Below are 15384 nucleotides of genomic sequence, written 5' to 3'. Positions count from 1 at the left end.
CAGCCAACTTTCTGTCCCTGGTGCTATATGGGCATTGTGACCGTTTATTAATGAGAGCAGTTCTGGGACCTTTCTGTAGACGCTCCTGCAGTTTACTATTAGCACATTAATATTGTTATTCCCTGTTGCATTTTGCCTACTGCTACCTTGCCGCGTCTCAGGAGGCGTCTTGTTGGGCCTAGGGAGGGAATTCTCTAACCAAAAAAACCCACATGTGCACTCCACACGTACTCCGCTACCCTTGTAGCCGCTTCCGGCGTGTAGTGCACGCCTGCCTATTCAGGAGGACCATACATTTCTCCACCCAATAGCGGAGGTCGAGAAATTTGCACCCCAGATCTCCACAGAATCGTCTGAGCCTCTGGTTTAAGCCTTCTACTCGGCTCCAAACCAGAGGACCGCATCGGTTCTGGGAACGATACTACAAATAGTTAGCTCAGATTCCACCCCGCGAGCGAGGCTTTCCGCCTTCACCAACTCCGCCAACCGCCTGTACGAACTGAGGATGACCTCTGAACCCAGACGGCAGGAGTCATTGGTGCCGACATGAGCAACAGTTTGCAGTCGGGTGCACCCAGCGCTCTCTATCGCCGCCGGCAGGACCTCCTCCACATCTTGGATGAGACCCCCCGGCAAGCAGACAGAGTGAACACTGGCCTTCTTCCCCGACCTTTCCGCTGTTTCCCTAAGGGGCTCCATCACCCGCCTAACGTTGGAGCTCCCAATAACTAATAAACCCCTCCCCCCGTGTGTCTGCTCGGACCTTGCTGAAGGAGCGGCCTTATGTCCACGCACAGGCAGAGCGGGCGATGCCACACGGCCAGCCTCCACATTGGCCCTCCGCCTCGTGCGCCGCGAACGCCGCTGAACCCACCACTTCCCTTGGGGAGAGGGTGGCCAAACCGTGCCCGGTACTCGCGAAGACGTCTCGACAGCAGGGACAGTGGGTGAAGCATGTAACACCTGGGGTGTACCATGCGACGCACCAGACTCCCCACTGCCGCTACACTCCGAGGCATCAGCCTGAAGACGACTGACCGCGGCCATCAACACGCTCAGCTGTTCGCGAACAGTGGCCAGCTCCTCCTGCGTCCGTACACAGCAGTCACACATCCTATCCATCCTAAGAAATCAATTTACAGTAGAGATTTAATCAACTTTTAACTAGACTGCTAATTCACTAAAGGCGGCTGATAGTTGACTAAACTGTGGTTGCTAGACAGTTCTTGTAGAGAACAGTGAAAATAGCACTACCTGTCTCTGGTCTGTATTGAAAACAAACACTAGCACTACTGGCACTATGGTTGACTAAACGGACTCTCTCTAACTGTATTCAAAACAAACACGAAATCTATGGAACACTATTACTTTTTTTTTTTTTTTTTTTTTTTTTTTTTTTGTCATCAGTCTACTGACGGGTTTGATGCGGCCCGCCACGAATTTCTTTCCTGTGCTAACCTCTTCGTCTCAGAGTAGCACTTGCAACCTACGTCCTCAATTATTTGCTTGTCGTATTCCAATCTCTGTCTTCCTCTACAGTTTTTGCCCTCTACAGCTCCCTCTAGTACCATGGAAGTCATTCCCTCATGTCTTAGCAGATGTCCTATCATCCTGTCCCTTCTCCTTATCAGTGTTTTCCACATATTCCTTTCCTCTCCGATTCTGCGTAGAACCTCCTCATTCCTTACCTTATCAGTCCACCTAATTTTCAACATTCATCTATAGCACCACATCTCAAATGCTTCGATTCTCTTCTGTTCCGGTTTTCCCACAGTCCATGTTTCACTACCATACAATGCTGTACTCCAGACGTACATCCTCAGAAATTTCTTCCTCAAATTAAGGCCGGTATTTGATATTAGTAGACTTCTCTTGGCCAGAAATGCCTTTTTTGCCATAGCGAGTCTGCTTTTGATGTCCTCCTTGCTCCGTCCGTCATTGGTTATTTTACTGCCTAGGTAGCAGAATTCCTTAACTTCATTGACTTCGTGACCATTAATCCTGATGTTAAGTTTCTCGCTGTTCTCATTTCTACTACTTCTCATTACTTTCGTCTTTCTCCGATTTACTCTCAAACCATACTGTGCACTCATTAGACTGTTCATTCCGTTCAGCAGATCATTTAATTCTTCTTCACTTTCACTCAGGATAGCAATGTCATCTACGAATCGTATCATTGATATCCTTTCACCTTGCATTTTAATTCCACTGCTGAACCTTTCTTTTATTTCCATCATTGCTTCCTCGATGTACAGATCGGAGAGTAGGGGCGAAAGGCTATAGCCTTGTCTTACACCCTTCTTAATACGAGCACTTCGTTCTTGATCGTCCACTCTTATTATTCCCTCTTGGTTGTTGTACATATTGTATATGACCCGTCTCTCCCTACAGCTTACCCCTACTTTTTTCAGAATCTCGAACAGCTTGCACCATTTTATATTGTCGAACGCTTTTTCCAGGTCGACAAATCCTATGAAAGTGTCTTGATTTTTATTTAGCCTTGCTTCCATTATTAGCCGTAACGTCAGAATTGCCTCTCTCGTCCCTTTGCTTTTCCTAAAGCCAAACTGATCTTCACCTAGCGCATTCTCAATTTTCTTTTCCATTCTTCTGTATATTATTCTTGTAAGCAGCTTCGATGCGTGAGCTGTTAAGCTGATTGTGCGATAATTCTCGCACTTATCAGCTCTTGCCGTCTTCGGAATTGTGTGGATGATGCCTTTCCGAAAGTCAGATGGTATATCGCCAGACTCATATATTCTACACACCAACGTGAATAGTCGTTTTGTTGCCACTTCCCCGAATGATTTTAGAAATTCTGATGGAATGTTATCTATCCCTTCTGCCTTATTTGACCGTAAGTCCTCCAAAGCTCTTTTAAATTCCGATTCTAATACTGGATCCTCTATCTCTTCTAAGTCGACTCCTGTGTCTTCTTCTATCACATCAGACAAATCTTCACCCTCATAGAGGCTTTCAATATATTCTTTCCACCTATCTGCTCTCTCCTCTGCATTTAACAGTGGAATTCCCGTTGCACTCTTAATGTTACCACCGTTGCTTTTAATGTCACCAAAGGTTGTTTTGACTTTCCTGTATGCTGAGTCTGTCCTTCCGACAGTCATATCTTTTTCGATGTCTTCACATTTTTCCTGCAGCCATTTCGTCTTAGCTTCCCTGCACTTCCTATTTATTTCATTCCTCAGCGACTTGATTTCTGTATTCCTGATTTTCCCGGAACATGTTTGTACTTCCTCCTTTCATCAATCAACTGAAGTATTTCTTCTGTTACCCATGGTTTCTTCGCAGCTACCTTCTTTGTACCTATGTTTTCCTTCCCAACTTCTGTGATGGCCCTTTTTAGAGATGTCCATTCCTCTTCAACTGTACTGGCTACTGCGCTATTCCTTATTGCTGTATCTACAGCGTTAGAGAACTTCAAACGTATCTCGTCATTCCTTAGTACTTCCGTATCCCACTTCTTTGCGTATTGATTCTTCCTGACTAATGTCTTGAACTTCAGCCTACTCTTCATCACTACTATATTGTGATCTGAGTCTATATCTGCTCCTGGGTACGCATTACAATCCAGTATCTGATTTCGGAATCTCTGTCTGACCATGATGTAATCTAAATGAAATCTTCTCGTATCTCCCGGCCTTTTCCAAGTATACCTCCTCCTCTTGTGATTCTTGAACAGGGTATTCGCTATTACTAGCTGAAACTTGTTACAGAACTCAATTAGTCTTTCTGCTCTTTCATTCCTTGTCCCAAGGCCATATTCTCCTGTAACCTTTTCTTCTACTCCTCCCCCTACAACTGCATTCCAGTCGCCCATAACTATTAGATTTTCGTCCCCCTTTACATACTGCATTACCCTTTCAATATCCTCATACACTTTCTCTATCTGTTCATCTTCAGCTTGCGACGTCGGCATGTATACCTGAACTATCGTTGTCGGTGTTGGTCTGCTGTCGATTCTGATTAGAACAACCCGGTCACTGAACTGTTCACAGTAACACATCCTCTGCCCTACCTTCCTATTCATAACGAATCCTACACCTGTTATACCATTTTCTGCTGCTGTTGATATTACCCGATACTCATCTGACCAGAAATCCTTGTCTTCCTTCCACTTCACTTCACTGACCCCTACTATATGTAGATTGCATTTCCCTTTTCAGATTTTCTAGTTTCCCTACCACGTTCAAGCTTCTGACATTCCACGCCCCGACTCGTAGAACGTTATCCTTTCGTTGATTATTCAATCTGTTTCTCATGGTAACCTCCCCCTTGGCGGTCCCCTCCCGGAGATCCGAATGGGGGACTATTCCGGAATCTTTTGCCAATGGAGAGATCATCATGACACTTCTTCAATTACAGGCCACATGTCCTGTGGATACACGTTGCTAGCACTCGACAATTAAAGCTTCCTAAAAGCAAATACACACGGAAGAAGAAGTGACAAGTAAGATAAATACAGTTAATACTTAAATTAACGTAGCTCGCTGCACAGCAGACGTGAAGCAGACGGCAGTTACGACGACACTGACACTACTGGCACTAAGGCTGACTAAAGGGACTCTCTCTGACTGTATTGAAAACAAACACGAAATCTATGGAACACTATTACTAGCACTCGACAATTAAAGCTTCCTAAAAGCGAAACCAACCAACCGGGCAGAGTGAAACCAACTGTCCAGTGAGATTGAATACAAGGACTACATGGGTTAAGCGTTTAGGTTAGTGATTAGCAAAGAAACTTACAATTTTTATTGCTTTTGCATGTGACACCATTCCAGTCCTGCTCGAGTAACAACGAAATACCTACCTTCAGTGTTCAAATGGTTCAAATGGCTCTGAGCACTATGGGACTTAACAGCTGAGGTCATCAGTCCCCTAGAACTTAGAACTACTTAAACCTAACTAACCTAGGTACATCACACACATCCATGCCCGAGACAGGATTCGAACCTGCGACCGTAGCGGTCGCGCGGTTCCAGACTGAAGCGCCTAGAACCGCTCAGCCACACCGGCCGGCCACTTTCAGTGTTCTTAAACCAGATGTTTGAGCAAGGCAGCCGGTAACCAACTGCAGATTATACATTTCGTTGTGTACAGGAATTCTGCGTACTCGGTTCGCTAGACAAACAATCAAACAACTCGTATTAATGTGTTTCATTACAACAAAATTGCAATACTTAACTTTGCTAGATGGGGCACAATCAAAGGGCGACATACAAAATAATCAGTCTTTGCAGTGACTGCTGGTGTCCGACAAAAGTCTGTCCTGAACTGCTATCGAAGCGCCTATCGTTGAAGCTGCTGTCCAAGTGGGCTCCACCAATCGGGCGCGGCGCTTATGTGCTCTTCACCTAGGGACCGCTGCTGTTGCGTTGTCATCTTGGAAAGAACGTAGGTCAGTGTGCGATTGGCTGACTTCTTCTCACAGCCTTTCCTTCCTGTCGTTCCTGATTGGCGTGCTGGCGCTTGACTTTATGCCGTAAGACATTTATTTACACAAGGGCTTATCTTGGAAATAAAGAGTGCATCTGTACACTGGGATGGCTAGCAACTCCGGAAATACGATTAGTCAGCCACATAAGTCTTAATCTTGAACTCTGTTTCATTAACATAGTATATCGTTGCAGCAGAAACTCGGGAACACCAGAAGTTCTGGCTCGAGTGCAAGTCTTCGGTCGGAATAAATCGCTAAATAATGGAAGCCTTCGGCCAAACAGTATACTTGCTCCAACTTGCTTCAGCATCTAGACGCCCGCTTTTGAGATCCTACTGTACCGAAGTGAATTAGTAGCAAGAGCTCCGTTGTTGCTCATGAACGAGCTGTGTAGGCGGCCGCTTGCGACTGAAATGCACTACATGAATATACGAAGATGGTATCTGTTCTTTCGGACATATCCGAAAGAACAAATACCATCTGAGGTTAAGGCTAACTGGCCATTGACCTTCTTCTGTGAGGATGCACACGCATTGCCCGAACTCTTACGGGACTTGGTAACATTGTCTGCCGCGAGTAATGAGTGTAATGGGCAGGAGCACTACGAATGTAGTGTGTGGACATTAAGTTGGTAATGTGGGTCTCACGGGGAGCGTGCAAGGGATAAATCCCTGCAGTCACACTGTCCTCTGTCTCCTTGGTGGCTCAGAAATTGACAAGAAGGCTGGGATAATGTGTTAGTCTTCCCATTCAGAATTTAATAATTGTTTGTGCTTGAACTAATTTGTTGATTTTTTTTGCAGGTGACAATAAATGATGATTTGATTATGGTTGTTGATTTTCATGAAAATACCGAATCTGATAATAAAAAAAAGACGGATAGAGATCCCGTGTTCGAGTCCCCGTTGATGTATATCAACGCCTGTCGGCGTTATTATTTCATTCAAATGCACTGTTGTCACATAAACCATGTTAGGGACAGGCATCTATTCGCTAGAAGATTTATAATGTTACTTGTACGAAATGACGCTGTGAGAAAAGTGTGCGTTAACAGTCGCGGGCTGGACCGACAGGTGTGGCCGAGCGGTTCTAGGCGCTTCAGTCCGGGACAGCGCTACTGCTACGGTCGCAGTTTCGAATCCTGCCTCGGGCATGGATGTGTGTGATGTCCTTAAGTTAGTTATGTTTAAGTACACTACTGGCCATTAAAATTGCTACACCACGAAGATGACGTGCTACAGAAGCGAAATTTAACCGGCGGGAAGAAGATGCTGTGATATGCAAATGATTAGCTTTTCAGAGCATTCACACATGGTTAGCGCCTGTGACGACACGTAGAACGTGCCTGGTGAAACGTTGTTGTGATGCCTCGTTTAAGGAGGAGAAATGCGTACCATCACGTTTCCGACTTTGTTAAAGGTGGGATTGTAGCCTGTCGCGATTGCGGTTTATCGTATCGCAACATTGCTGCTCGCGTTGGTCGAGATCCAATGACTGTTAGCAGAATATGGAATCGGTGGCTTCAGGAGGGTAATACGGAACGCCGTGCTGGATCCCAACAGCCTCGTTTCACTAGCAGTCGAGATGACAGGCATCTTATCCGCATGGCTGTAACGGATCGTGCAGCCACGTCTCGATCCCTGAGTCAACAGATGAGGACGTTTGCAAGACACCAGCCATCTGCACGAACAGTTCGACGACGTTTGCAGCAGTATGGACTATCAGCTCGGAGACCATGGCTGCGGTTACCCTTGACGTTGCATCACAGACAGGAGCGCCTGCGATGATGTACTCAACGACGAACCTGAGTGCACGAATATCAAAACGTCATTTTTTCGGATGAATCCAGGTTCTGTTTGCAGCATCATGATGGTCGCATCCGTGTTTGGTGACATCGTGGTTAACGCACATTGGAAGCGTGTATTCGTTATCGCCATATTGGCGTATCACGCGGCGTGATGGTATGGGGTGCCATTGGTTACACGTCTCGGTCACCTCTTGTTCGCATTGACGGCACTTTGAACAGTGGACGTTACATTTCAGATGTGTTACGACCCGTGCCTCTACCCTTCATTCAGTCCCTGCGAAACCCTACATTTGAGCAGGATAATGCACGACCGCATGTCGCAGATCCTGTACGGGCCTTTCTGGATACAGAAAATGTTCGACTGCTACCCTGGCCAGCACATTCTCCAGATCTCTCACCCATTGAAAACGTCTGGTCAATGGTGGTCGAGCAACTGGCTCGTCACCATACGCCAATCACTACTCTTGATGAACTGTGGTATCGTGTTGAAGCTGCATCGGCAGCTGTACCTGTACGCGCCATCCAAGCTCTGTTTGACTCAATGCCCAGGCGTATCAAGGCCGTTATTACGGCCAGAGGTGGTTGTTCTCGGTACTGATTTCTCAGGATCTATGCACCCAAATTGCGTGAAAACGTAATCACATGTCAGTTGTAGTATAATATATTTGTCCAATGAATACCCGTTTATCATCTGCATTTCTTATTGGTGTAGCAATTTTAATGGCCAGTAGTGTAGTTCTAAGTCTAGGGGACTGATGACCTCAGATGTTAAGTCCCATAGTGCTTAGAGTCAGTCGCGGGCTAAGGGAAAGGCTCCTTATCACTAAACAGAGAGGAGGATAATGCCACTGTCTCTCCCGGTTGTCAGTTAAGCTGACTGTATTTTGTATCTTTATCTTCAGGTGAATTCCCCCCCCCCCCCCCCCCACACACACACACACTTTTCTTGTGTTTGCGGCTCTCTCGTCGCGCCCTCGGTGCGTCCTTGAGAGCACGGTACCACAGCTGGCGTGTCGTTAGCAGCAAGGAGCGACTCTGGCCCTGAAGCCTCCTACCTGTGGCCGCGACATGGCGCGCAGCAGCGTCTGTCGCTGCTCGTCGAGGATGGCGGCGACGCGCCCCCTGGCGGCGGAGCCCGCGTCGCTGTCTGTGAGCAGCTGCAGCACGGAGAGGTCCCCGCCGCGCGAGCACGCCAGCTCCACCGGGTCGGCGACGCCGGAGTACGTGCTGGGCGGCGTCGCCAGCACCGCCACCACCGACGACAGCGGGCCCTCGTCGCCGCTCGCCGACCACATCTCCTCTGACGCCGTCAGCGCTGCGCTGTCGCCTGACAAATTTACTAACACCCCGACATTTATTACAACACTCTGCCAGATATTACGACTGTCATTCAATAATTAAAGAGACAAATTGGCCTGGTGAAAAAAGAGGTTTTTTTTTGTTTTTTTTTTTTTTTTTTTTTTGAAAAACAATACTTTTTCTTCATTAAGTAAAACTTCCGGGCAGAATTTCCGTGGTCCATATACAGGGTGTTCCAAAAAGTTATGACCAAACTTTCAGGAAACATTCCTCACACACAAAGAAAGAAAATATGTTATGTGGACATGTGTCCGGAAACGCTTACTTTACATGTCAGAGCTCATTTTATTGCTTCTCCTCAAATCACTTTAATCATGGAATGGAAAGACACAGCAACAGAACGTACCAGCGCGTCTTCAAACACTTTGTTACAGGAAATGTTCAAAATGTCCTCCATTAGCGAGGATACATGCATCCACCCTCCGTCGCATGGAATCCCTGATGCGCTGATGCAGCCCTGGAGAATGGCGTATTGTATCACAGCCGTCCACAATACGAGCACGAAGAGTCTCGACATTTGGTACCGGGGTTCCGTAGACAAGAGCTTTCAAATGCCCCCATAAATTAAAGTCAAGGGGGTTGAGGTGAGGAGAGCGTGGAGGCCATGGAATTGGTCCTCCTCTATCAATCCATCGGTCACCGAATCTGTTCCTGAGAAGCGTAAGAACACTTCGACTGAAATGTGCAGGAGCTCCATCGTGCATGGACCACATGTTGTGTCGTACTTGTAAAGGCTCATGTTCTAGCAGCACAGGTAGAGTATCCCGTATGAAATCATGATAACGTGCTCCATTGAGCGTAGGAGGAAGAACATGGGGCCCAATCAAGACATCACCAACAATGCCTGCCCAAACGTTCACAGAAAATCTGTGTTGATGACGTGATTGCACAATTGCGTGCGGATTCTCGCCAGCCCACACATGTTGATTGTGAAAATTTACAATTTGATCACGTTGGAATGAAGCCTCATCCGTAAAGAGAACATTTGTACTGAAATGAGGATTGACACATTGTTGGTTGAACCATTCGCAGAAGTGTACCTGTGGAGGCCAATCAGCTGCTGATAGTGCCTGCACACGCTGTACATGGTACGGAAACAACTGGTTCTCCCGTAGCACTCTCCATACAGTGACGTGGTCAACGTTACCTTGTACAGCAGCAACTTCTCTGACGCTGACATTAGGGTTATCGTCAACTGCATGAAGATTGCCTCGTCCATTGCAGGTGTCTTCGTCGTTCTAGGTCTTCCTCAGTCGCGAGTCATAGGCTGGAATGTTCCGTGCTCCCTAAGATGCCGATCAATTTCTTCGAACGTCTTCCTGTCGGGACACCTTCGTTCTGGAAATCTGTCTCGATACAAACGTACCGCGTCACGGCTATTGCCCCGTGCTAATCCATACATCAAATGGGCATCTGCCAGCTCCGCATTTGTAAACGTTGCACTGACTGCAAAACCACGTTCGTGATGAACACTAACCTGTTGATGCTACGTACTGATGTGATTGATGCTAGTACTGTAGAGCAATGAGTCGCACGTCAACACAAGCACCGAAGTCAACATTACCTTCCTTCAATTGTGTAAACTGGCGGTGAATCGAGGAAGTACAGTACATACTGACGAAACTTAAATGAGCTCTAACATGGAAATTGAGCATTTCCGGACACATGTCCACGTAACATCTTTTCTTTATTTGTGTGTGAGGAATGTTTTCTGAAAGTTTGGCCGTACCTTTTTGTAACACCCTGCATAAAATTGCTGCTCCTTCCTGACGTTTCATTGCCTACTGCGGGCAACATCTTCTGAGGTGAGTCGGCGACTGGCTGCTAGGCGCTGGAGGTCCCGCTTATATAGAGCGCTTAGATGGCGCCACCACTCATCATGTGCTTTCGACTTTAAAACTATCTCTGGCTAGTGCCATCTCTCTCGATTACAGGTAATCGACAGTCACTTCATACGTACAGAGTCGACCGCTATATCTTGTCTAGTTTTAATCCTTCTTCTTTTTTATTAAAATTATTTTTGTGCTTGTAGATCTCTGTAGCTTCTCTATACATGCGGGTATAATAATGTGAGGTTCTAGCTATCATGTTTGTCTCACTATATTTTATTTCGTGATCACCGTCTTTGAAAACGTGTTCCGCTACTCTGTACCATTGAAGTGACTATCGATTACCTATAACTGAGAGAGATGGCACTAGCCAGAGATAGTTTTAAAGTCGAAAGCACGTGATGAGTGGTGGCGCCATCTGCACTTGTTCCAACGGGCTACAAGCTTTTTAATTCCGGCTGCAGAGAACTCTATATCTTGATGTTTGAACCAATGTTAAACGAACTATTTCACGTCCTCGTTGTCCTGGAACCTCTTCCCACGTAATGCCTCCTTCAGTCCAACAAATAAATGGAAGTCACTAGGTACTAAATCAGTGCTGTAAGGGGGATGGGGCAATACTTCCCAGCCCATTTTGTCGATGGTTTCACGAGTTGGTTGAGCAATAAGTGGACGTGCGTTGTCTTGCTAAAGAATCACACCTCTCCTCTGAGATCCATGACGTCTATCTCTCATGGCTGGCTTCACCTACACTCATGCTCATAAATTAAGGATAATTGCAAAATATGATGCCACACAACGTGGCACTACACAAAGCTGGCGCTAATAGCATAGGCACATAGGGAACACAAACGACACAGATCTGTAAGTCCACGGTGTTGGTGATAAGTTGAGAAAACCGTCCCGAAACACATGTGCTACAAAACTCCACTGTTTCTTGCACATGTACCCCAACATCAGTATGGAATATAATCACCATACACACGAACACAGGCCTCACAACAGGCGGTCGAGCAGCTGCTGGGAAATAGCCTCCCATTCTTGTACCAGTGCCTGTCGGAGCTCCTGAAGTATCATAGGAGTTTGAAGACGTCCAGCGATACGTAGACCGAGATCATCCCAGACGTGCTCGATGGGGTTTAGGTCCGGAGAACAGGCAGGCCACTCCATTCCCCTGATATCTTCTGTTTCAAGGTACTCCTCCACGATGGTAGCTCGGTTGGGCCGTGTGTTATCATCCATCAGGAGGAAGGTGGGATCCACTGCACCCCTGAAAAGGCGGACACACTGGTGCAAAATGACGTACCAACAAACCTGACCTGTTACAGTTCCTCTGTCAAAGAGATGCAGGGGTGTACTTGCACCAATCATAATACCACCCCATACCATCACCTCCGTACAGGTCCCTTTCAAGGACATTAAGGGATTGGTATCTGGTTCCTTGTTCACGCCAGATGAAAACCCGGCGAGAATCACTGTTCTGTGAACATAACCTGGGACCACTGTTCTACTGACCATGTACTGTGTTCTTGACGCGAGGCTTTACGGGCTACCGCGGGGGTCAGTGGAATGCATCTTGCAGGTCTCCCAGCAAATAAACCATGTCTGTTCAGTCGTGTCTGGAGACAACTGTTCCAGTGGCTGCAGTAAGGTCACGAGCAAGGCTACCTGCAGTACTCCGTGGCCGTCTGCGGGCACTGATGGTGAGATATCGGTCTTCTTGTGGTGTTGTACTCTGTGGACGTCCCGTACTGTAGCGACTGGACACGTTTACTGTCTGCTAGAATCGTTACCATAATCTTGAGATCACACTTTGTCGCACACGGAGGGCCCGTGCTACGACCTGCTGTGTTTGACCAGCCTTTAGTCGCCCTAGTATTCTACCGCTCATAATGTAATCAATATGTGTTCTTTGAGCCATTTTCATCACATAGTCACCATTAGCACGTCTGAAACCGTCTGCACACTTACTCACTGCACCGAACTCTGACATTCACCAACACACCTCTGCTTATGTGGACTGCTGCCAGCGCCACCGTGCGACGACCGCAGGTCAAATACACCGCATGGTCATACCCTGAGGTGATTTAAACCCGCAAACTGCCTACCAGAGCGTTGTTTCACTAAGTATCAGCATTATCCTTAATTTACGAGCATGAGTACAGATTAAAAGCAAATCCGAGTAGTATTGGCTGTTAATTGTACGCTGCTCTTCGAGATAATCACTCTATGCTTTGTCGTTTTGATTCTGGTTCATAACAGTGAACCCAAGTTTCATCACAAGTTAAAATTTTGTTGAGCAAGTGCTCAGCTTTTCTTTCATAACGTTCCTTTAACTCTGTGCACACTCTCAACCTTTTTTCCTTGTGCAGCCGCGTCAACTCCTTTAGGACCCACTATGCACGTGTTTTGCGGTACTTCAGCTTGTTACAGATAACTATATAAGCTGTACCAGTACTAAATTTAACCTTTTCAACTATCATTTCCACAGTCACACGGCGGTCGGCACGAATAATTTCATCAATTCGACTTTCAAGTGAGGGTGTTGAAACTGCGACTGGTCGGCCAGAACGGTGTTAGTCAGTCACTCAGTCGCCGCCATTTTTGAACTGCTCTACCCACTTGTAAAAATTTTTACGATTCGTAAAACCTTCACCATAAACTTTAGGCATTCTACAGTATATATTCACTGGTTTCTCGCCTTCAGCAAGTAAAAATCGAATAACAGAACGTTGTTCAACTGATGTGGTCGTTTCAAGCGGACTCGCCATTTTGAAATGTACTTTTTTGGTTGTAAACAAAACAATGTTGATACATCAGCTGATCAGGGCTCATCCCAGCGATGCAAACTAAAAGCCATAAAAGTACCAAACTTGCCCTACCCGCAGGTTTTTCCCCAGATTTTATCAGTGGGGATGATGGAAAGGCGGAGTCTACAAAGAAAAAGTAAACACAAGACGAGAACTTATCGTTGGGATTATGAATAATGCTGCCCTTATTGAAGAACGCCAAGACGACGTAAGAACTGGATACAAGTTACATAGAATATTTTATTCGAAATAGTTTACATCAGTGGTCGTCAAACTGTTTTGCTCCTGAGCCAATACTGACATTGTGGGGCCACTCATGTATCGATCATATAATGAGTTGCTATCGTACATACATTAGTGTTATGAACCCCCAATAAACGATAAGTTGGCCGCTGGGCACTAAGTACTGATCGTTAAAAGTCGGCACCATTCGGAACACTTCGTGTCGATAGTTTTCTGTTTCATATTGCTGCCACCCTCAGCGACCCCAAAGCTGTGACACTGTATTTGGCTCATGAAGTGTTGGTGTGTTGTCTGTGTGGGCGGAAGATCAATTGATTAGTAACTAACTACTATACTTAAGTGCTTTATGCAAGATGAGACACGATCACAAATGTTTACCATATGTTTTAAATATCGTTTCCCTCTACTCACTACGTTGTATAACCTTAATTAATTTAATTTTCCTTGCTACATTTGAAGATACATGACCTAATTTACTTGGCTCACGGGCGAATTCGTCAACGTCAATTAAAATTAAGCACATCTTAAAATAATACTGCCCCTGTCAGCATGTTTCTTTCTTACTGAGCAGGGAAACTACACACTGTTTAGAAGTTCTCAACGTTAGTTGAAGTTTTTGGATTCGGCTGTTAGTTGCTACATGCATGTTATTGTCAAATACGGCTGAGAACCGTGGGCCGCAGTTAGACGACCGCTGGTCTCTACTTTCTCTCTCTTCAGTGTTCAACTCTGAGATGGGTTTGTAGCAGTACTTCATTTCCCCTCTTCAGGCTGCCTTCCTTTTCAACCCCCCGTATATAGTGCATGTCCGCAGCTCGTGGTCTTGCAGTAGCGTTCTCGCTTCCCTCACACGGGCTCCTGGGTTCGATTCCCGGCGGGGCCAGCTACTTTTCCTGTCTCGGGATGACTGAGTGTTGTTTTGTCGTTTTCATCATCATAATTCATCCCCATTACGGACGGAGGAAGGTAATGGCAAAACTAGGACCATGCCTAGTACGGCAGTAGGAGTCTCCCGCATCGCCCCCTACGCTCCTCGGAGCATAGGACCTCATCATCATCATATAGTGCATCCCACATGATTCATTATCTGCTGCGTGTACGGCATCATTGGCCGTCCTCGGCGATTTCTTCTGGTACTGTCACAGCGATGTTATTCTGTTGTAAAATGTATCCTACGAGTTTGTATCTTCTCCTTTCGATGTGACTCTACAGAGACCTGGTTTCCTGCGCTCTTCTCAGAACCTCTTCATTGGTATCTCTGTCTCTCCAGCTGATCTTCAACATCCTGCAGCATCATGTCTCCAAGACTTCTACCCATCTTTTCTTTTGTTTTGGTATTGTCCAGGTTTCACACTCGAGCCGGCTGCGGTGGCCGAGCGGTTCTAGGGGCTTCAGTCCGGAAACGCGCGACTGCTACGGTTGCAGGTTCGAATCCTATTTCGGTCATGGATGTGTGTGATGTCCTTAGGTTAGTTAGGTTTAAGTAGTTCTAAGTTCTAGGGGACTGATGATCTCAAATGTTAAGTCCCATAGTGCTCAGAGCCATTTTTCACACCCATATAGGTTCACACACCAAACAAATCCTTTCCTAATCCGATTTTTACGCCCAGACTGATGTTATTGCTGGTGAGTAAGTTCTTTCTTAAATAAAATGGAATTTTGACCTTTTGTATTCGGCTCGCAATTTATTTCTCACTTATACCATTCACTGTAATCTTACTTCTTAAATAGGTTAATGCCTCTCTCATTTCTAGCTCCTCTCTTATACAGGGTGTAAATTTTAAGTTGACAAACAAGAATAACTCCAAAAATAAGCTTCACACGAAAAAATGTGTAGAATCCAAAGTTGATTATTTTCGAGGGGGACATCTGCTGGTG

The 15384-nt window shown here is 46.1% G+C and overlaps 1 protein-coding gene across 1 annotated transcript in view; it reads right to left on the bottom strand.

Annotated features, from left to right (window-relative positions):
• The window catches only part of LOC126413121 (putative methyltransferase NSUN7), a gene marked incomplete at its 3' end in the record, with an annotated part of 334534 nt that overhangs the window by 57278 nt on the left and 261872 nt on the right, over positions 1-15384 (bottom strand). The window contains exon 8 of the mRNA XM_050083013.1: positions 8321-8604. Within this exon, the coding sequence (XP_049938970.1) occupies positions 8321-8604 (284 nt within the window). The remainder of the gene's footprint in view (positions 1-8320; positions 8605-15384) is intronic.

The sequence above is a fragment of the Schistocerca serialis genome, chromosome 7 (genome assembly GCF_023864345.2).
Source record: "Schistocerca serialis cubense isolate TAMUIC-IGC-003099 chromosome 7, iqSchSeri2.2, whole genome shotgun sequence".
Taxonomy (NCBI): Eukaryota; Metazoa; Arthropoda; class Insecta; order Orthoptera; family Acrididae; genus Schistocerca; species Schistocerca serialis.
This window is presented reverse-complemented; position numbering and strand designations above follow the sequence as displayed.